The 22526-nt window shown below is 37.0% G+C and overlaps 1 protein-coding gene across 2 annotated transcripts in view; it reads right to left on the bottom strand.

Moving 5' to 3' along the window:
• The window catches only part of CEP192 (centrosomal protein 192), a 75481-nt gene that overhangs the window by 12431 nt on the left and 40524 nt on the right, over positions 1 to 22526 (bottom strand). For both annotated transcript variants that reach the window (XM_067290732.1, XM_013942468.2), the window contains 12 exons: positions 20679 to 20769; positions 19134 to 19310; positions 18335 to 18595; positions 18024 to 18139; positions 15778 to 15887; positions 10878 to 11019; positions 8230 to 8402; positions 7734 to 7857; positions 4389 to 4494; positions 2712 to 2916; positions 1425 to 1504; positions 441 to 536 (listed from right to left, as the gene is read on the bottom strand). In XM_067290732.1, the coding sequence (XP_067146833.1) occupies positions 441 to 536; positions 1425 to 1504; positions 2712 to 2916; positions 4389 to 4494; positions 7734 to 7857; positions 8230 to 8402; positions 10878 to 11019; positions 15778 to 15887; positions 18024 to 18139; positions 18335 to 18595; positions 19134 to 19310; positions 20679 to 20769 (1681 nt within the window). The remainder of the gene's footprint in view (positions 1 to 440; positions 537 to 1424; positions 1505 to 2711; positions 2917 to 4388; positions 4495 to 7733; positions 7858 to 8229; positions 8403 to 10877; positions 11020 to 15777; positions 15888 to 18023; positions 18140 to 18334; positions 18596 to 19133; positions 19311 to 20678; positions 20770 to 22526) is intronic.

Genomic DNA, 22526 nt, shown 5'->3' with positions numbered 1-22526 from the left:
TCTTGAACAAGTACAACAATACCTTGCATAAGAAAGGGAAAATGGTCCTCTCAACTAGTTTCATAAGAACAGGGTATTATTCAGGATTTTGTTGTAGATTTTACAAAGCATTTTAAAACACTTTTCTGTTCTGGAATGGTTTACCTTTTGGAACTAAAAAAAAAAAAAAAAAAAAAAAAAACACTCTGCACAAAGTAAAACTACAGACTGCCTGTATTTTTATAATCAGTTCAGCTGACATTATATCAGTTGTGGGTAAGTAGATGCTGAACACCTGATACACTCCAGTACCCAATTATGGGAGGCCAGTATTTTATCATTATCAGATAAAGTACAACCAGCTTCACAAATTCAACTGCTATTTCAGAGAATTTGTCATGTAAGGTACTATTTTACAGTTAAGACAAACAAATATTCTTGACATATGAATAGCAGTTTACCTTCTCTTCTCTATGAGCTTCAAGAGTACCAGAAACACAGGAACATCTGAAAGCGGAGTAAGTAACCCTATAAACATGACCACTTTCATCCACATCCTGCAAATTAAGTTATGAGTTAGATTTGGAGGGAAAAAATATATCAGCCTTGCAAAGGACTGAAAAAAACATACCAAATAAAGCTACTTTCAGGTCAAAGGATAATATCAAATCCCCAAAGCAAATGAATAAGGATTGAAACTACTACAATATTTATGCAATCATCATGACTACTGACTTGCAATTTAGAAGGGGCACACTGGCTAGAACACTGCATACACAGTCTTCACAATCTGGGCTACAGCTAAGAGTGTTTCATAATCCTTTTTTCTATCGTTTCATGACAAGACCATAATGATTCTAGCACAAAATCAGCACAACTATCACAGTACTAAGATTATACAAAAATAAAAAAAAACACAACACACACAGAGGGGAAAGTATTTACAAATATCAATACTACAGCTACAATAATTGCAGGAGTGGCAGCAGTGTGAATCAAGTATCTTTGACCTAACTTTAAATTACCTACAGAGATACCACATACAGTATAATCCCAGCAGCACAAGTCTCAATACAAGGTAAGTTAGTCTGACATTCTGGATCTGAAATGAACACATCTTTCATGTATGTTTGACTACTTAATGCAATCTGGAAGATGTATTGGATGAGCACCAGCAAACCTTATGAGCTAGTAAGTGCTCTATGGGACAGTTTCTGGCCCACTGATTCACCGTTAGGTAGTACGTTAGGTGAAAAAAGCAGTAAAATATTTCCCTACTATGGTTAGAAAAGAAAGATAGCCTGAGAAGAAACTTAAGTGTATTATGTAATATATATTCTTTCTGAAGAGGGTAGGGGGAGAAAGAGAAAGTGGAAGGAAGAAAGGGAAAAAAGAAAATAAGAGATTTGCCTAAAACATGCATTAGCAAGGCAGCATTCACTCACCTTAACATAGGGTGGCGCAAATGATGACAAATGCCACTTCAGGTTTTCATCCCCCTTATTTTCCATTTCCAGATAACTCTCTAGAAAAGAGGTATCAGAATGATAAATATATTGAACGTCTTTGTTCTGAAGTGTTATTAAACTTTTGTATTTTTAGGTAAAAGAGTTTAAACAAAAAGACTATTTCAAGACACAACACAAGTTTAACAGAAACAGTTTTCAAGATGCCACATAGATTAGAAACTTCTAGAGCAGAATCAAACAAAACACACTATCAAAATTCTTGAAAGCTTAAAGTAAATTTGGAGGTAAAGTCTTCTAATTAAGAATCAAACTGAAGATGCTTACGGGGTTGGGGGGGAGTGTATCAAAGACAATGTGAAGTGAATGCACTGTTTGGACCAGGAAGTTGGCTTCTATAAATTCAGAACAACATGACAAATAGCAAAGATATCCTCCAAGTCACTTCTAATAGTCTCAATTTATTATAGCATTCAGATTTTTGGCCAGTATCTTCACATAATAGAGTGCAAAAACTACAAAAAAAGTTCTAAGGACTGCTAAATGAAAAAATTATAATGTCAGTAATCATTACAAAAATCTTCATTAGCTAGAAAAGAGAACTAAGCACTAGGGAAAATCTGGTATCTAGATAAGAGAATGGCAGTTTCATATAGTAATTTGGAGAATTTTAAGCATTATTGGAACTAAAAATACAGACTGAGGATTCAAGGCTCTATTTTCAACATCATCATCTTAGATCCTTAAGTACAAGACAGAGATGGCCAGTCTTGTAGTTACCATTCCCTCAGGCTTAAGGAAGTAATTTATTTCTCTGCTATATGCATAGAAATTTATCTAGCATCACAGAGACACATACAAATACAGGGAGAATGTGGTCTACTGCAGAAGTGCAGTGATCTGGAATAGCTTCAGTAAAACACAGTAACCACACAGTGTCATCTTAGCCCATGGCACAGTATGGTACCATCCATCACAATTGCCTAAAAATTGCCAAGTTATCTATCTGTATGCAAACCTGTCTACAGAAAACAAGAATGCTATACTGTATAAGCAAAAAAGATTTCAGAGAAAAGTTACATCACAAAGATTAACATTTCAAGAAACAAAATCAAGAGAGTAGACCTGCCCAATCACACTTGTCAAGATAAAAAAAGAATTAAAAAGAGTCAAGGCATTCAAGTTTCTAAACGTGCAATACAGCAAACAAAAAAACTTTAAACACAAAATACTACAGATGTTGCAATTACAAATAAGTGAAATTACCTGAGCTCTCACCAGATCTTGTTTTAGGAAAAACAACAGTTCTGTTCTTTATTTCCATTTTTGTTAAAGGGGGCATTGAAAGAGGTTTTGCCATATAAGTAATAGGATTTTCAGACTGTAGAGTGAATGCATCAAGTTTTCTAGACGGAGAGCCTGCCTCAGACGCATCCTGTGCAACTGCATCCCGAATCTGCACTTTGATAAACTTTAACACAATTTGAAGAGAGTAAGAAAGATTTAAATACTGAATATTGTTATACTACTTAACTCTATTTTCCTGAGCTGTAAGAGCTCACATCGTTCAACTCTACATCCCAACAGTGGGAAAAAAACCTCAAGTTGGATAACCAAGTCTTCTCTAACTTCAGTTCATAAAGCTTAAAGCTTTTCAGGGAAAAAAATTAATTTAGGAGAACAGGAAAATTTACTCAATGTTTACCAACTGGAGGGTTTAATTCAATAGGCTATATGCAAGTACTATTACAGTAACCTATTAAGACTGAATCCCTCTCTCACTAGAGCTGTTTTCCATAAATATAAATATACCTACAAACAGTATTTACTTACAACCATAAAATTTTTAACAGCTAACTTCCTAAATACCTAGGTTAATACCATTAAAATATTAGAATACTTTTTGCTTAACTGGACAGGTAGCAAGGAAATGGTAAAAGTATTATCAACTACCAGATCATTTATATTCGACTGTTTTTGCTACATCCTTTATTTTTGTTATACTAGTTTTCTTCTCTTTAATCCTATTCTCATATTGCAGAACACAACATAGTTAAGGACATGTACAGTGTCTATTGCCTTCTCAACTCATTATTTTCATCAATTTCCCCGTGTTTTTAAAGGCAGTTTCCAATTCTGTATCATATACATCATCTTTCTCCTTCAAGAGAAGATATGGAAAAGTAGATATGCTGTTTTATTCTTTGTCTTCTTCATTTCTCTCTCCATGCACCCCTATCAATACCACCAAAATACATACTGGCTTTAAAAAACAAACCAAGCAAATTCCAAAAAAATCCACAAATAGATGTCTATTTCTTTGGGGAAGACTACCAAAGAGTCTTTCTGCTTTTACACTGATGAAAGAAAAAACTCTTGACTTAGTAAATTGATTTCATATATACTCCTTAATTCAAGCAGGGAAAAAATCTTGGATTAAAATGCAAGAAGATCAAGAACCTGTTCTACTGTTTCTTTCCCACAGACTCATCTGCCAGAAGGCTAATTTTACCTTAAAAGAGACCAAAAGGAGCAGTGGTGTCTTGTTCAATAACTTACTTTAGCTTTTCGTATTTATTTTACATATATATATATATGAAGTATTAATTTAGAATTTCTAGCTGACAATGCATAAATCAGTGGTGGGTAAGCAGATGCAATTTTGTTAGTAATTAATTCAGTCTATGTGTTCCCCTCACAGTATTTATTCAGAGATGAATGAACCAAAAATCTCAATTTACAGAACAGCAATTTAGCTACTTTTATTCAGAACATTTTCTTTAGGAAAGCTTTAAAATTATGGAGGGGAAAAATGATTTTAATGAAAGTACATGAAGTTGACAGAACTGGTGTCCTACACCTAAAAGGTTATAGCAACACTTCTAGTCCTTACCCATCAAACCAAAATACACTGTCACAACCCATCTCTCAGGTAAGACGTACCTTTTGTCCATTATCACAATGTATATAGATTAGGCCACTCCAAGGGATTACTGAAGGTTTTGTAGCAAGTGATGGATTAGGACTCACCAGAATTAGTATACTGCTCCTATCAAAAGAAAAAATTGCTAGCATTATCCTCATATTAGACTGAACATCTATAACTGATGTGTAACTAGCTCAAGAAAGGATGTATTTTTAGGATAGCAGCTAAGTGGAAAAGATCTAGAGATAAATTTAAGATTCTTAGATATGTGATTTATTATAGAGATTTAATAGTCAGAAACATGAAACACTAACATACTTTATAAACTTGTCAGTGATGGTTGTATGGGGTGGGAGGTATAGGAAAAGAGTAAAACATCTATCACTAACATGCACATCCTGTCAGGCAACAGGAAGTAGACATATGATTACATGTTTCAGAAAAAATAAGCTTCAAATTTCAAAAATGAAATTGTATTATTTAAACAAATTATCCTGCACAAATTGCATTTAAGGCATCTTTGAAAAAAGTTCCAGTTTTAGAGAAAGAGCTTTCCTTCCTTTCTCCCATGCAGAACCACCAATTTTGGAGAAAAAAGAAAAGCCTTCCAATGTTATCAGTGGTTTCTATAGATAGTAAGAATAGTATTCATTTGAAGCAGTTAGGACATCACACAGAATTTGACCACCGAGAACATAAGTATATTCTGATTTAGAGCATTCCATATTCTATACTGTATAAATTTAAATAAAAGAGGGCAGAAAGTAAGCAAGGAAGAATTTCAAGATTAGCACTAGATCACTGAAATAAAGGTCATTGACAGTAAGCAAAGAGAACCAATTAGCAGAATTATTCAAGTTACACCTGAAGAATTAGCTTGAGATGTAATTAGCACAGCACACAAGTTTAGTGTAGGAGCAAAATCAATCCACAGGAATCATAATATGGCCATCTCATATAAACTTCAATGAACAGCTGTTAATAGTTTTAAAATATTAAATCAGGATACTGGTATTTCTTGAAATATTCTTTTCAACAGAAAGGGATGGGGTTTTAGTTTCCAGCAGCAGGAAGTCTTTCAGGGGTACAGCCAGCAAGTACATTCAAACAACAAGCAAACACAGCTTCATCACTCTAGATGACAATTTTCTAATGCTCAGCAGTCTTTGGAATCTCTGCACTCGTGCTCCTCTCTCATGTACAGGCTGTGTATGCAAGAACAGGATTTGCAATGTGCACACACCATCTCTGTTACTATCTGTTGTCACAAACCATTCCATTGCCTTTGCTCCTTTCAGCTTCTTTTTGACATTTGCTACAAACTTCATCTGCCAATCCAACTCACATGGAGTCACAGACCATATGTCTCTCACAAGGGTCATATCCAAACCTAAAGATATTACCTCTCTGCTTTCATTGCTTCCATTCTGAATGGAGTGGAGTCTAGCAGAAAAAAGTCTAAGCATCTTTTCAAATCTTATCCAGAAAGGAAACTCCAAAAATGTTTTCCAAAGAAGGCTCTTGCAACCCTTCCAGATTCCAACAGTCCTGGCTTCAAAAGTGCAGTTTTTTTCTCAGCACTTATCTATACTCCCAACACTGAGGTGCAGTAGCAACATCCCAGAAGCTAGTTTCACTTTCCTCCATGAGAAAATCTGTTAGAATGCTACCAAACGCAGTAGGGACACAGGACTTTGTTATTCCATATTCAGACAGGCTAGTGATTGCCTTTACCACATCCCTTGGAACTTGAGAGTTTTAGAGGGGGGCGGCCAGCATGATCTTACATGCTCTAGCATGGCAAAGCACATTCTTAGTCTTAGGACTGTCCTTCACTCTCACTGAGATCTCAGACGCCCTCCTTTTCCTGGACTAAATCAGTTCAGGAATTCTGGGCGGTCCCAGGCATCACTGCATTACGCAGATTCTAGCTGGCTCCTAACCCGACAGCATGCCTGCTCTTGGCACTGCAGAGACATGGTCATGAAAAGCAGAAAAACAGGTAAGTGCAGCTTGTTGAGCCTAAGTCAACTGTTCCCACAGATCTGTTTCCCACTTGCAGCTCTGTTCTTGATCCAAACTACTTATTCAGACCCAACATACCAGGTTTCAGTTCATTCTTCTCCAATGAAGGGTCAAAAAAAAATTAGAATTATGCAAAGCAAGAAAGTTGCTTGAAGAACCACTTCAATTCCCTCTTATTAAGAAATCATTCTACAGAGAATCATGAATCCAAGGTACAGGACACTTGCTACGTCCTTACTTTTAGCTACTGGAAAGTCGTTCATTGCTATTTCTCTTTTTGAAACTGTTGTTCTTAGCATTGACAGCATCTGCAAGGAGAGGCAAATATCCAAGTCCCTCCAGACAAGCCTCTTGTTCTCACTGGTGATGGAAGTCTCTCCCACTCAACATATCCAGGTATTTACACATATATGAAGATAGAATTAAGTGTTTTTTAAATGCATCAAATCTTGAACAGTGATGCCAGACTGAAAAGCAAGCATCTGCTTTGGACAAACATCTACAAAATTAAAGCAACTGCTAAATTAAATAATACTCAAGCAGCAAAACTATTTATTGTGGAACAAGAGCCATTTGGGGGGAAATGAGACCAGTTTAACAGTGGGATCTTAAAAGTCTATCTGTACTGACCTTAAAAAAAAAAAAAAAAAAAAAAAAAAAAAAAAAGGAATTTCAGAAATCAGAGGTGGCCAGAACTTTCAAGCATTTTACCATGATAGACTTTTTGCTGACATCTGAGAGAAATTTCACACACATGCAGTAATGTTATGAGTATTGTGACAAAATACTAATAGTAAAGTAGAGGTGACCTGACACTGGCTTGTTATTCTTTTTATATTACAAGTATTGAGAAGCCAGAGATTAAGCAGCAAAAAAACAGATTTGTCAGAATACAACAACAACAACAAAAAAAATTCAGATGACTATCAGCACATCAGCAAAAGAAAATGTGAACAAGTCATACTAATATCCGGAAGAGAAGCACTTTATAAGAACAGCTAAGCTTTTTCTACAGGAACATTTTTAACAAAAACACTACTGTGAAAGGAAGATTTTTTTCTAAGCTTCTGCTTTGTCAACCATCCAGTTCCCAGAGAACTATACAAGAACAATAACAGTATTTCCCAGCACAGAAAACTCTTGGCTTCTATGTAATTTTGCATGTGACAAATGTATACCTATGCACGGAAATATAAAAGGATAAGATCCTGAAATATAAAAGTTAGATTTACATGTTAACTGACAAAAAGACTACAACCTAGAACTCACTAGAATAAACTCCCCTAAAACATCAACACACTTTCATAAGTTAAGGAAACCTACAGAAAGAAACTCACTCTGGTTCAATATTTCCATGTTGTGGGGTTATAGTAAGGCAGTGAGCTGGCCAAGAAAGCTCAAATGTCAACATCCTGTTAGAATTGTTGATAATTTGTACATGTCCAGTATCAGCTCTTCCACCTGTAATATAAAAAAGCTATAAAAAGTTAACACGAACAAAAATTAAGATGTCCCAAATTGAGAGATGCACCAATTAAGATAATTTGTCCTATTTTTACCTTTGCATGCTTTAAAGCCTTCAGTTTCTCTTGCTAATGCACTGCATATCATAAAAATTCCAGTTTAGTTCATGTATACTACCCAATTCATCTTTCTGTTGACAATTTCACCAAAACTACATTCAAACCAAGTTTACTGTTTAGATGAAATGCTACTTCAGCAAGATTACTCATCAAGCCAAATTTACAAATCCAAAATAATTACAGGCATGATAAGTAGTACAGTTATTTTACTACTAGAATGGTTATTTTATTAACTTTGAAAAATACTCACTAATAGAAGGAGATGTCAAAATCAAGTATTCAGGTTTAACAGCCCAAGTCTGTTGATCAAGTAATTTATTCTGAATGATATCATCAGTTTTTACAGGTAATGGAGGACCTTGAGGTCCTTTAACAGGAAGAACATCCAAAGTTGCATTCATGTGTCTGATAGAGTTGGCAAATCTGAAAACAAAATTGCATTAAGCAAAAGTATTCATAAAAATAGCTTACAAGTAATTGTATCAACCTACTTTTATTAGTCGATAAAATGAGTCATACTTACATATAAAGCTCTTCACAAGGGCCTTCAATTTAATTCAGTTCTCCATTATTAAAAAAATTAAATCAGCTATATCATGACAAAGCTTATTTACAGGATGTTTAAAAAGATCATAATGGAAGGGATTAAAACAAACAATTATTTTCAGGTGATAATAAAGTAAAAGGCTTTCTCTATACATACTTTATTCAGATTAAGAAGGTACTGCAGGGAGAAATAAGAGTTCACAGAACCACAGAACAGTTGAGGTTGGAAGGGATCTCTAGAGATCACCCAGTCCAACCTACCTGCTAAAAGCAGGGTCAACTAGAGCAGATTGCTCAGGAACTTGTCCAGTCAGGTTTTGACTTTGTTGCAGTGTTTGACCATCCTCACCATAAAAAAGTTCTTATGTTTAAATGGAATTTATTGTATTTTAATTTGTGCCCATTGCCTCTTGTCTATTCACTGTGTACCACTGAGAAGAGTTTGGCTCCATCTTCTCTACTGACCCCCATAAAGTATTTATGCACACCGTTAAGATCCTCCCTGCCGAGCCTTCTCTCTTCAAGGCTAAACAGTTCCGACTCTCCCAGTCTCTCCTTGTATGACAGAAGCTCCAATTCCTTAATCATCTTCATGGCCTAACACTTCACATCTTTGCTTGCAAGACAGATGGCAGATAAGCTCATATATGAAAGCTAAGAAGCTTTCTTATTCTAGCATTCAGAGTATTTCTCACAGCAAGTTTAATTGACAACAAGGTAGATTTTAAATACTAAAATACAAACCAGAAATCAGCAGTTAAAGGTAAAATAGGTAACTCTCTTGATCCATACAACATTGTGCAAACAGAGCTTTTGTTCCTATTATTTGTACTTTTACTTTTTAATGCTTCTGAGAATCCTGACTCAGTTCAGGACATCTGAATTAATACCTGTGGATTCATCCCTTAAGATAACAATGGAACCAGCAAGGCAATTGATTCACAGAATTCCTTAACATGAAATTTCATAATGGTCAGATTACTAAACACAATCAGATTTCTAAGAATTGCAGTGCACTCAAAAAGTGAAGATCCTCATGCTGTTTAACCAGGGAATAAATTCACAGAATCACAGAATGGTTGAGGTTGGAAGGGACCTCTGGAGATCATCTAGTCCAACCCTCCTGCTCAAGCAGGGTCACCTAGAGCACATTGCACAGGATCATGTCCAGGCAGCTTTTGAATATCTCCAGAGAAGGAGACTCCACAACCTCTCTGGGCAACCTGAGCCAGTGCTCTGTCACCCTCACAGTGAAGAAGTTTTTCCTCATGTTCAGATGGAACTGCCTGTGTTAAATTCAAAAGAGAAAGAACTGATCAGGCTATCACCAAGTGGAGGGGTGTGTGGGGAAGAAGAAAAAAGTAAGTCCCGCTTGCTGCTGGAGATACTGGTTTCCAACCTCTAGTTGTGTAATCCCAGTATGTCTGGCAAACACCTCACTAGCTGGTAAGTCTGTCAACTGCCCAGAAGTGTTCAGCATCTGGAGTGCAACAGGCACAAATGATTTTAAGATAGCAGCTACATATGTAGAGATTAGACTCAACAGAACTAGTAGGCTCTTTCTGTGCTTATGTTACAGGATCTTGAGAAGGAAAATGCTTGAAGACTCAAGAAACAACCTATAAAATTATCTTTCTTACAGTTAACATAGCATGAAGACAAAGTAAAAATGGCTTGTCTTAAGAAGGACCTGTGCAGCATTTGGATGCTTCTTCCCCTATGTCAGGGCTCCAAATACAAGAACAGCCTGAATATATAAAAATGACAAGTCCAAATTACAAACTAAGTCTCTGTCAGTCCTCCAAAGAAATTCTCCCAGAACCAGACAACTTGATTGGGGGGGGGGGGGGGGAGAGAGGGGGGAGAAATCAACCTCAGCACTGCTCATCCTCTTGATGAGCTGTGGCACGTACTACACTGAAAGTCATATTGGCGTACGAGCTGGACAAGGAACGGTCACTAATCCTTGGTATATCTCTATTTCTATCAGAGACATAAAACTTTATTATGTTACTGGGACTATAAGAAATGCACTTTGGAAGTACCCATGGAAAAAACAGCTTTTTGAGATGAAGAATAGAAAGTTGCAAGCAAGTGAGTGACATCAGTTTAGAGAATAGTTTAAAAATTATCCTAACAGTTTAAATAGACTATATAAAAATGCAGAGAAGACTCAGCTAAATATTCAGAGAGGCAAATTTTCAGCATAGTCAGCTCTTTCACTCACACAGCAAGTCAATTTTCATCACTGATATAAGGGTGCAACCCTTAAAAAAATCTCAAAGGTTTTAAACGAAAGCAGATGCAGTTCAGTTTGGTGTTATCTGAAGGTAATCTTTATAGTCACATTACCTGTCTGATTCCAAATGACATTGAGGATACTGCTGAAAATCATCCTGATCAAAAATGGAATATCCAACTACAGAAAGGATAACCTTACGCATATTTCCATAGAAGAGATGGACGTCATTTGCCCTTCTTGGGATATCATATACTAAAAATAAGAGGAATAGAGCAATTCTAGTAAGAACAAATCAACAATACCCTGAAATCACACAGAGATTTGAGATATAATCCTAGTCAATCATCAGGTGGCTAAGATACTGTAGATTGCCTGATAATTGAACCTGTAGTAAATAATTTTTGGAACATAAATCAACATTAACATTAGATGTAACATAAGAATCTAAGCACAAAGCAATCTGAACATTTTAATGGTGTTATGGAAAGTGAGATTTTGACAGAAATTACTTCTAAATCAAAGACAACGGATTAACACTTCAGTATTTAATTCAATATCCCTATAACTGCCTAAAAGGCCAGAAATGTCAGAATACCATTTAAAAATACTAAAATATTAGCTCAAAATGTTTAATTAATCAAGTCAAAGAAGTTCTCTGCTTTGCTTTAAGCTACTTCTTGAACTGGCAGAATGAGGAAAAGAGCACTTCTCACACAGGATACATTTGAGCCAACTGTTATTGCCTTTGCTGCACTGTAGATAGCAGGGACGATTATTAATATTTGTATATAGCTTCTACACTTCAGCTGAGGATAAGACAGAGCAACACCTACTATAGAAGCATTTACATGCATCCTGGAACTTGTTAACAAAACCAGGAGTCGTACAAAAGGATTTCTAGCAGAATATGTTTTTCTGAAGCAACTAGAGTTCTAATCTGTCATATTTCATAGAGCCCAGCATAGAAATATATTCACCTGTAGGATGGCCCTTATTGCTACTCTCAATTTTTGGTCTCCTTCCCCCACCCCATTATTTGAACTCCATTCCTGTCAGGAAATTCCAGTTTTAAAACACTTCATTAGGATGTAAAAGTGAAATGTGCTCTCTCATTTTCATTAACTAAAAGTATCAAAATGACCAGTTTATGACGACATTTAAAGTTAACTCAATTGTAAGGCCATAGTGCACATATTTCAGATACTAAAGGTCAGACTTAGAGCATGTAAACAGCATAATGGTGCAATCTTCCCAACCACAAGGGACAAGCAATTTTGTATAAAGGCATAAATTCTATCAAATGTAATTAAGCATGTCACGTGATACCTAGAAATGAATTATTCTTAGGAGGATCTCACAAAGGATACTTGATCAAAATTCTTTCCCCGCTCTTTTACAAATATGCATATGCAGATGAGTTGCTAATCTTCATTGCAAACTAGATTCATTTTGACAACACAGGAAGTATGCAATTCACAAAACATTCTAGACTGCTTTCAAATAAAATATTTAGAATAAAAATCGCTATGTATTAAATAACAACCACCACTTTATCTATTCAATTAGCAATTTATGCACATCTTAGCAACTAGAAATATATTACACGAGCAAGAGAAATTTAACTACTACAGCAAAGCAACTGAATGTAAGGGAGCTGAATCAGCAGCCTGAGAGATGCAAGACTGCTGCAGCTCCATGCCCCCACATCCAACCATCAAGGCGGAGCATGTGTTTCTAGGAGGCACACACACACAAACACACATATACAACATGTGATTATACATACACACAGCCAACCACAGATATCAGCACAGACAGAAACACTCAGCACTCACACACACACACACACACACACACACACAGTGTGGATCCCTCCAGTAGCTGGGCTTAAACACTCAGTCTGTGTAGCAGCTGGCACAAACACACACAAACCCAGAAACACACACGAACGGGTCCCTCAGGCAACACACACAGAGCTCCCAAGCCACTTAACTCCTCAGCTAGTTCGGCCTGATATTTGCTAGTGGTCACACACTGACACACGCACCCTGGCTCTCCTGTTGCCAGCACCACAGACGCACCTGGGCCCCTGTGACCCGCAGTCCCGCTCCTGGTGCTGGCACTGCTCACAGCAGCCTCTCCAGTCACCGGCACCGCAGGCACCCGGCCCCCTGCGACCTGTCATCTGACTCTGGTTGCCGGCGCTTTGACCTCCATGCACGCACATGCACACAGATAGAGAGCCCCTCACCCAGGAAGACAGCTGGAAACAGAGTTTGGTGAGCAGACAGGACAAGCGGCGGCGATGAGGTGCAGGGCACGGCCAGGCAAGCAGACTGACCAGCAACCTGTTCACGTGCCACCAGCCCCTCTGCATCCTATTACCCCTCTATTTTTCCCATGTCTGTTCCTGCCCAAACCACCCTGATCCCTCCCTTTCCCCACCTTTGGTTCCCCCCATAAAGACCCCACAATAAGTCTTGTGCAAGCACCAAATGCTCTTCCCTGCATCCCATAATGAGTCCCACAGCCCTTAGGCAATAACCCCGCCCCCTCCTCCCGCAGTCTGTAAGGTGATCTGGAGAGCCTTTCCTGCAAGGGGTGCATTTCACACCTGGACAACCTCTGTGTGTGTGTGTGTGTATGCGCATGTGTGTGTGTGCATGCAGGCAGGCAGGCATAAATGGGCTTTTTACAGGCTGAGCCCCCTCCTGCAATGGCCCTAAGAGCAGCCCAGGCAGAGTATTGCTCGGGTTCCCCCATCCACCCTTGTTCCTCTGCTCTGCATTGTGCATGCATGTGTGAAGACGAGCTTTTAATCGCATAACCTAACAATGAATATAGGACAATATCAAAACATAGGAATATCTGTAAGATTCTAGTTCTCTTATGAGTATGAAAGCTGACCATCTAGTCTAACTACATAGTTACATATCACACTGATACATCAAGTGAGCAGACCAGTGAAAACTAACACCACACTATTTCAAACACTGAAGTTAAAATATAATTTCTTAGTAGATTTTTCAAAAACCTCTGTGGATTAAGGCAATGTAGAATAGAGACCAAAATGGTCTAGGGTTATAGCTTTACCAGTATGTAGCTTCAGATTAGAACTTCCCAGCTCTGAGGATTGACTTTAATCTTTTAACTTTATTCCACAGTCTCTCTTTAACACGCTTTTAATTTAAAAGGTTGAAAAGCAACAAAGCAGTTAAACATTGAAAAAATAAAACTCACTTTTCAATTGAAAGATATCTTAGAGAAAAAGAATACTCGCATGTTTGCTTCCTACTCGCATGTTTGCTTCCTACTCGCATGTTTGCTTCCTACTCGCATGTTTGCTTCCTACTCGCATGTTTGCTTCCTACTCGCATGTTTGCTTCCTACTCGCATGTTTGCTTCCTACTCGCATGTTTGCTTCCTACTCGCATGTTTGCTTCCTACTCGCATGTTTGCTTCCTACTCGCATGTTTGCTTCCTACTCGCATGTTTGCTTCCTACTCGCATGTTTGCTTCCTACTCGCATGTTTGCTTCCTACTCGCATGTTTGCTTCCTACTCGCATGTTTGCTTCCTACTCGCATGTTTGCTTCCTACTCGCATGTTTGCTTCCTACTCGCATGTTTGCTTCCTACTCGCATGTTTGCTTCCTACTCGCATGTTTGCTTCCTACTCGCATGTTTGCTTCCTAATCGCATGTTTGCTGGCAAGCTAAATATTTGACTTATGAGAACAAGTAACAGAAAAGCCCACAGATATCCCACTTAAAAAAAAAACACTATGAATATGATTGTGGTATTCATACTGGACACCACTGGGTGACAAGGTAAGGAAGGTCTTGTTTACATCACTGCTTTAAAAAAAAAAAAAAAAAAAAAAAAGGCAAGCACAAATAACCCATTCAACTCTAAAAACTACACTTCCAGCATCCATCCTTGAAGACATATTTGCAGTGTTACACCAGCCTGTCTCCCAGTTTTTTGGGATAGCAGCTTCACCTCAAATCTATTGACTTCAGTACAGAAAGCAGTGCCGTACCAGACAAGTTTTGTATATCCAAGATAAATAAGTTTGAGTAAATGAAATGGTTGTGACCAAATAAGAAACAATAAGCTACATTAGACAATTTCAGCAAAGTATGGTGTCAAAGACAATAAAAAAAACAACTAAGATGCAAGAGGTAGGCCTTGTTTTCTACAGAAACGTATTTTTAACTACTATTAGCAAGTCACTAGTAATAAGCCAACTATAGTTAATCAAAGACTGTCTGGGCTCTCTCACAGTGTGTTAACAACTTCAGAGCACACATGAAAACCTCAAGTATCTTCAGTAGGACTTCACCTCAACCTAGCCACGATGAATGATCACCCCTCCAAGTAAAAGCAACGTATAAAAGATCTACAGGGAAAGAATCAGGCTATAAGTTTTACTCTGGTGTCATAACAACCTTCGGACAGCAAAATCTTTCCATAGGTGAGAAGAATTAGTTCAAGAAATATGGTGTTAAAGGGCTTAAAGTTAAGGACATTGCTAGACTAAATTGCAGATTTCTTAATTCCTTGATAATACAAGCAGAAGTTGAAGAAAAGTTTAGAGTTACTTACTTTGGGAGGGGAAAAACATCTTCAAACGTCAGCAAACTTGTTTTCTGCCTCTTAGTTTTCAGATACAGAATATATTACCCGTGTACAAGATTAACTCTGCAACTTTCAGTAAAATTGTACCTCAAGTCTTTCTCAAGTATTAATAAGGTAAAAACTCTCAGAATAAACTGAACATTTCTAGTGTCATAACACACAGATGAGGGCTTCTGCTCTGCTCAGAGAAAAGCATAGTAAGTCTAAATGGACAGGTATGCAAAAAAGAAAGCAAGTTTTGTCCAAATCGGGCATTTCACTTCCGCATTTAACAAAAAATCATGGAAAAATAACTAGAATTCAAGCCTAAATCACATTTCTTCCCCCCAAAACAAGTATTACATATTTCCTTTAACAAGTCATAGGCTCACCTTCTGTCACTAGCTGCTCCCCTTGAAATTCTTCATCAAATATCATGTTTCTCAACAGACTGTTTTCTGGGACTATGTATTTTGCTACCTGAGGGTTACACATCATGGCTCTATTAAAGAGATAAGAAACAGACTTTAAATTTTACATATTACTGGAAACATCAATCTGAAAAGGATTCCCAGGGTAAGAATCTACCATCGTTTTAACTTGTATCATTTCTGGAATACACCAAGCTCACATTTGTGAACATACTTTTAAGTTTGAAGCCTTCTCATAAGCTTAAAACTTGGAGAGAAAAAAAAACAACCAAAAAAAAAAAAAAAACCACACAAAAACTCACACTGCTCTATCGCTGCAAAGTAAAAGGTACCAAATCATGGCTATCATAGGCCTATCTTTCCAAGGTGCACACTTATTCTCTACCCTGAGTTACATCTACCTAGATTTTTGGTAAGCACTTCAGGTGTACAAGTCATTTTTAAATCATCACAGTAAAGATGAGAATGCTATTTAGATGCTGAGGAAAAGTCTCTTGGGGAGAAAAATCAACTAGTCAATGGCAGAGTGGCAGCAGGTGCCAGCAAACAGCTGGGACACAGGGCTGAAGAACATGACTGAAAATGGAGCAGAAAATACTGGCAGGCATGGGGATATAAATAGTCTGGGGAGAGAATAGGAAGCTACAGGGCAGTAATGGAGAGCCTGGCACTCAAACTTCAGAAGGAGTCAGAGTCTTGAAGGTAGCAAGAATGGAATGCCTATGCAGAACCCAACTGCCTCAGCACGAGTAATTGTGACCTCCCCTCTTCCCCCTAAGTCTCAAGACACTTACCGGGCTGCTGACTGGGTATATTTTCAGAGCAAAGAACTTGAGCCAGAAGTTGGCACATTGGGCAGACTTTTTCATTTCACAGTTGCGCCCGAATTCCAAATCAGGGTCTCACTGTATTACACACCTACCGAATAGGGCTTCACTGCCTTACTACAGTCCTTCACCTCAAGAGATGAACGTCCCTATTTTGGGATTCAAAGGAGACTTCAGAAAAGCTCTCACCAGGAAACAACCAACTAGACCACTATGTTCACGAACCTAAATGTCTGCTGACTAATAAAACCAGCAACTAGAAGTTTCATTCACATACATATCAGTGTCCTCAAGCCAAACACAAAGAAGTTCCAGACACTACCTACACAGGTGTACCAAGCTTCTCAGCTAGTTTTCTGTTGATCAGTAGAGAAAATCTTTTACCTTAGCATTCTGCCCTCCAAGGTGGTTTCAGAGATAGTGAGCACTGCCTCAGAAAGAGTTCATATAAAAATCAGTAATAAACATCTGAAAAATCTCAGACCGGTTTGCTATCAAGAATACCATACACACAACTATTTCATGAGCTTTTTATTCAAAGTCATACGTTTAAATTCAGTTACATTTAATATTTGGTTTAGATAATAATAAATATGATGGCTTTCCTAAAGTTTCTGGCAATCACATCTGAGAGCAATAGCAAGAGACTGCCATCCATTGAAGAAAATTTTGCACTGAATCATGATCAGCATCCTACTACTCTGCTCATTCTTAATGTTTTGCATCATCATTGTACACCATACACAGTAGAAGACAAAAGTGTCATTAGAAGCAGAGTATCCCAGCCAATTTTTGTGCATTTGAGTTATACAAATTGAAATAGAGTGACCTCCTTTAAGCATGGTAAGGTAAGATATATCCTAGAAATTTCATTTGCATCTGTTATGACCATATGTAGCTGTTATTTCTCTCAAACACACATCCACTCACACTCTATCTTCCTCAACTTAAGTCAGCAAAAGAAAATGTGGATCTCGCTCAAAATTTAATACTATTGAATTTCTACACTACTCCTTTCAAAAGAATTTTGTTTAAAAATTAAGGCTACATACATGTTGGAAAAGGGATAACAAGAGAAACAACAACTCTCTTCCAAAACAAAAACGCCCCCCCCCCAACCAATATGCACAACTTCAGAGAACATAAAAAGAAAAAAGAAGAAAAAAAGGAAAACTAACTAGTATCATAGCCGCAGTATGTAAAAAAACTGCCAAACATAAGACTTACTGGAACTCTCCATATCAAGGTCTTTTGTTTTGTTCTTGCCACTTTTATAAGCATGTTAAAACCCATACTGTTGGTAGCATTACACCTTTAGTTTTAACATTCTATTAAACATCTGTCTACTTTATAATAGCAACCCACAGTATTCCATCTTACCTACGATATTGCTGTCTGGAAATTTCATCTCCCCAAAAAAAACATATTGCTGATAACATCTTTGTTTTATGGAAGTTTTTTTCTTTTTCCACAGGATTCCATGTTACAGTAATCACCTGATAAAAGACATAGTCAACATACTCAGAAAAAAATTCTTGTAGTTGGTACTGATTGGAAAATTACTGCAATACAAGTGAAACAATGTTAAACACAAGTTAAGTGAAACTTTAATGAGAAACTTCTGATATGCATAGTCATTGAACACATCTATTTTAAATTAATGAAATTTGTCCACAATTAGGTATACTTACCTCATGTGTTCCTTCTTTTAACACAAACCTCTCTGGAGACACCGTCATTGCATGAGGATCCATAACTGTTTTTGTCTCAAGATCAGCAAAGCACAATGCTCTAACATAGGCAGCGCGAGAACCTGTGTTTCTCATGCGGAAAGAAACTTTTCTTAATCTTGCAGGCAATAATCCATTCAGTGTTATCATGTAATTGTCCGACAGTTTTTTAACATTTTCTAAAATGATATTGCTTGTTCCTCCATATCCAGACAGAGGTATCTGAAAATAAGCAGTACACTTCAGATGAAAAGTATTTCTTACTAAATTTCTGTAAAAGATAATATTAGGGTTAAACTATACAAAGAGCATATACTACACAGCATGACAAAACACTCAAAATGTGAACTGAAATGACTTTGCAAGGAAGAAAATAAGCCTAAATTTATTCAACTTCAGTTTCAAGTTTTGCTGAAAATTAGTTTAAGGTTTTTCTATAAAACCAGGCAAGTTCAGAATTTTTTTTGACAGTTCTAGAGTTAAAATCTTGGGCAACTTTTAACATACTACATAACATCTTTTTTATTTCAAGAGGGGAAAATGTGTGAAGTCAAGCTGTTGAATGTTCAGACTAAAATTTAGTGCCCATACCATATTTAGCAAGTAAACAGATACACGTACTGAATATCTTGAGAAGTTTAAATTTTTAAGTAGAGAGCACTACTCAGTGCTAGACTTTTCTTTAAAAAAAAAAAAAAAAAACACACCCCCACACACAAGAAATGCTTCAAATTAGTAGAAATTAGGATGGGACTCTTACAGTAAACTTAATTCCTGGCTGTGATCGAACCCCCAGCTGTTTGATTTCCAGCTTTGCAAACATGCAAGTTATACGAGTAGGTGCAAACTTCAAGTATATATTAGTATCTTCTCTGGGACGGATTTTGAGCTCCCAATTACTAGTTAAGCGTTCCTCTGTTCCAAATATACTTTGCAACTATTAAAAAAACCACAAGATATCAAAAGTGAGCAAGTACAATAAGAAAATATAGAGTAATAAGACTTCCTTCATTAACAACCCAAAATTAACTTCATCAGGCACTGGATTAAGTTGACAGCAGGAAATATTTGAGGCTGCAATGACTCTAAACAGAGTAGTAGTGGAGAGACATGGCTTTTCAGTTGGAGTATTGCATTTTTACAGCTTTTACCAGCCACAGATTCCCAGCCAACCTGTTTCATTTTGTTGCCTTATTTTCTCTAAAGCAGTCAGGACAAATAGAGATGATTACAGAGGGAGGCATATAAAAAAAGTTTTGGGCACCTAGCACTGCCAGTTGATTTTCTGGTCACAACAGGAACAGTAAGCAAGAATCTACTAAACAATTCTGTCCAGGTCAGAAACAGCCTTTATTGATGAGTAATGAAATTTGAGCCATATTGGTGAAGGATCTCTCAGATTCTTAAACTCAGGATCATCCTCCAGAATGAGCCAGAGAAATCCAGCCACCCTTCAAAGGAAAGAATACAGATGAACCAGTTAACAACTGGAAGACAAATTTTCTAATGAACCCAGGAAAACCATCTCTGAAGTACTTCCAGAATGAAAATCAGGCCTGATGTCCAGAACTCTGTACAATGACCATGGTATCTCATGTATCATTACATATAGTTAGCAAAATTCTTCTCTGTGAGAAGTCCAAAATCCAAAACCTATATGGCACTTAAAACGTGCCACATCTTTCCAAGCACTGTTACAAGTCCATCAATAACATTTTCAGAATGTGTCTGACTCCTCTCTGATTACAGATGCCTTCCCAAGACAAAGATGAGGAAGGCATCTCACCTTAGTGTCAAGATCTAACAGACCACAGGCAGAAAAGAGTAAACCAGCTTTGATCCCAACCAGCTTCAGAATCAAGCAGGCAACAATACAGGACCCCACGGTGAACCAAAACAATTGTTGAAAGGCAGGCAGAAAATTAAAAAGATTTCCCCACCTCAACTCTTAATGTATGCTTACTGCATGAATGTACCTACAAAATTCTATTCAAAGCAGAAAAACTATTCAGTTTGGTCTGTTCCACTGAACTAGCAAAACTAGACGTTTAACCCTTAACCTCATTTAACCCTTCTAGACTGAAGGCAGATCAATGATCTGCTATTCCAAAATAGCAAATCTGAAATTTGCTTTCTGTGATGAAATTCAATTGCAGAAGTCCCCTGCAATTTGATTCCCAGTCTAATTCAGCTATTACTGAGCAAATGCTACTACAAGTATTAAACAAGTTTTGACAGTTTTATTATAAACAGATTACCTTGATAGTTTTGTCATAAACATGAAATAGAAGTTTACATTAGTTACCTGAAAGCAGTCCTGATCCTGGCCTCTTATCAAGAGTCTTAAATGTTGAGTCACAGACAAAGAGTTATTTCTTAGAGTTAACTTCTGCTGACTGAAAAATATGAAGTTAAATTATATTGTGCAGAAAACTTAAATTAAATGCATCTATTTATTCATGGAAATGATGGAAGTGGGACAGCCAGTTTTACAGCCATTTCATTAAAAAAAAATCACCTCCTGTTACAGCATAATATATTAGTTCATGAGTTATTTCTGCATTCTCAAAATTACACATTACAACATTATATACCATTACATCACTCCTCATGCAGGAAAGAGTTTTTCTGAAGCTCAAGTATTGCACTTAGTAGCTTAAATTCTTGAAGCAAGCAGCAGTTGCGTCAATACAAAAGACTCCTTAAAAAAAAAAAATTTTAAAGACGTAGTTATGATCAAATATTCAGGACCACTAATTTATGCAAAGTCAAAGTCCTTCAACCATCAGAAAGGTGAGAGTAAACAGAGGTGGAGAAGTGCTTTGATTTAAGTGTATTATTGGTCATACAGAAATGGCTTACATTTCAGTGAATGTAATATTCACTCAAATCATTACAAGAATATATCACTGAAAATTTTATCCTCAAAATCCTCAGTCTTTTGTAATTATTCTTTTTAACTCTCAAGAGACTAGAATTTAGAAATGAAACCTTTCCCTCTGATCCTACATAGGGGAAGTAAGTTTGACCCAGCTTCACTGGAACAGTATTAGAGAACTAAATTAAGCTAAGCATAGTTTTTCCTTTTAATATACTTCTCAACAATGATGGCGCCACAGAAAGTTATGGCTGCATCAGTTTGATCAAAAAAATTATTTTTCCTCTGACATATCCTGGCATTGACTGGAAAATATTTAAGTATCCAAAACATGTTATTTACAAATAAGAAAAACAAAAATCAACAGCTTTACTAGATACTTTTTCTTTAAAATGTTATAATAATGTTATGTTAGCAGAGCATTCTGGTAACAATGCAGATTAATTACAAATTAACACAGATTACAGATAGAAATCAGAAACCCTTAATACTTTCTTCAGGGTAAGACCCCACCATATGCAGAAAGCCAACAAAATGGCTTGTCCTGGCTCAAAGTAGAGGTTTGGCTCCTCGCTTTAACTCATTCACTACTACCAGCTGCTCACTCCCACCATTCACTTTAAGACTTCTAGCACTCAGACCCTTCCTTAACAGAGGTAGGAAACTTCTGTCATTTTAGTGAGTAAAAAGCCAATCACAACAGGGTCTAACAACTCCTAAGGCTGACAAAAAGGAAGAAATCATGCAATTAGATGCAAGGATGGAAAGAGGAAGAGAGGGCAAAGCCTCCCCCCAAATTTCAGTGGCAGAGACTTTGTATTCTGTTGGAACTAAAATTTCAAAAATAATTTCTGCTTCCTAAACCCAGTGGTAAAACAGAACTATTTTTCAGGATGGAAAGAAAATAAAAAGGTAGCAGCATAAAAGGAAGAGAAAGTTATCCCCAAACAAACAGGCAAAGATACTATTTTAGAAATACACTATTTTGACTAACAAAAAAAGGGAATGTAGCTAACAGACTTGTTGGCTACAAATATGGATCACTTAAAAATATTAACAGGGAACATCATTATATTACTCAAAAAGTTCAGTACCAAAATGACAGTGGATTAGTCCAGAAAGTAATACTTAAAAGTCCAGAAATCTGCAAAACTTACAGCCTCAACATACAAAAGCAGCAAAGCATATCTAGACAATTCTGAACAGTTTCATTAAAACTTGAAACACTGAAGCTGGAAACTTGAAACTAACTAAAAATTTAGACAGGAACTCTTC

The sequence above is a fragment of the Apteryx mantelli genome, chromosome 2 (assembly GCF_036417845.1).
Source record: "Apteryx mantelli isolate bAptMan1 chromosome 2, bAptMan1.hap1, whole genome shotgun sequence".
Taxonomy (NCBI): Eukaryota; Metazoa; Chordata; class Aves; order Apterygiformes; family Apterygidae; genus Apteryx; species Apteryx mantelli.
This window is presented reverse-complemented; position numbering and strand designations above follow the sequence as displayed.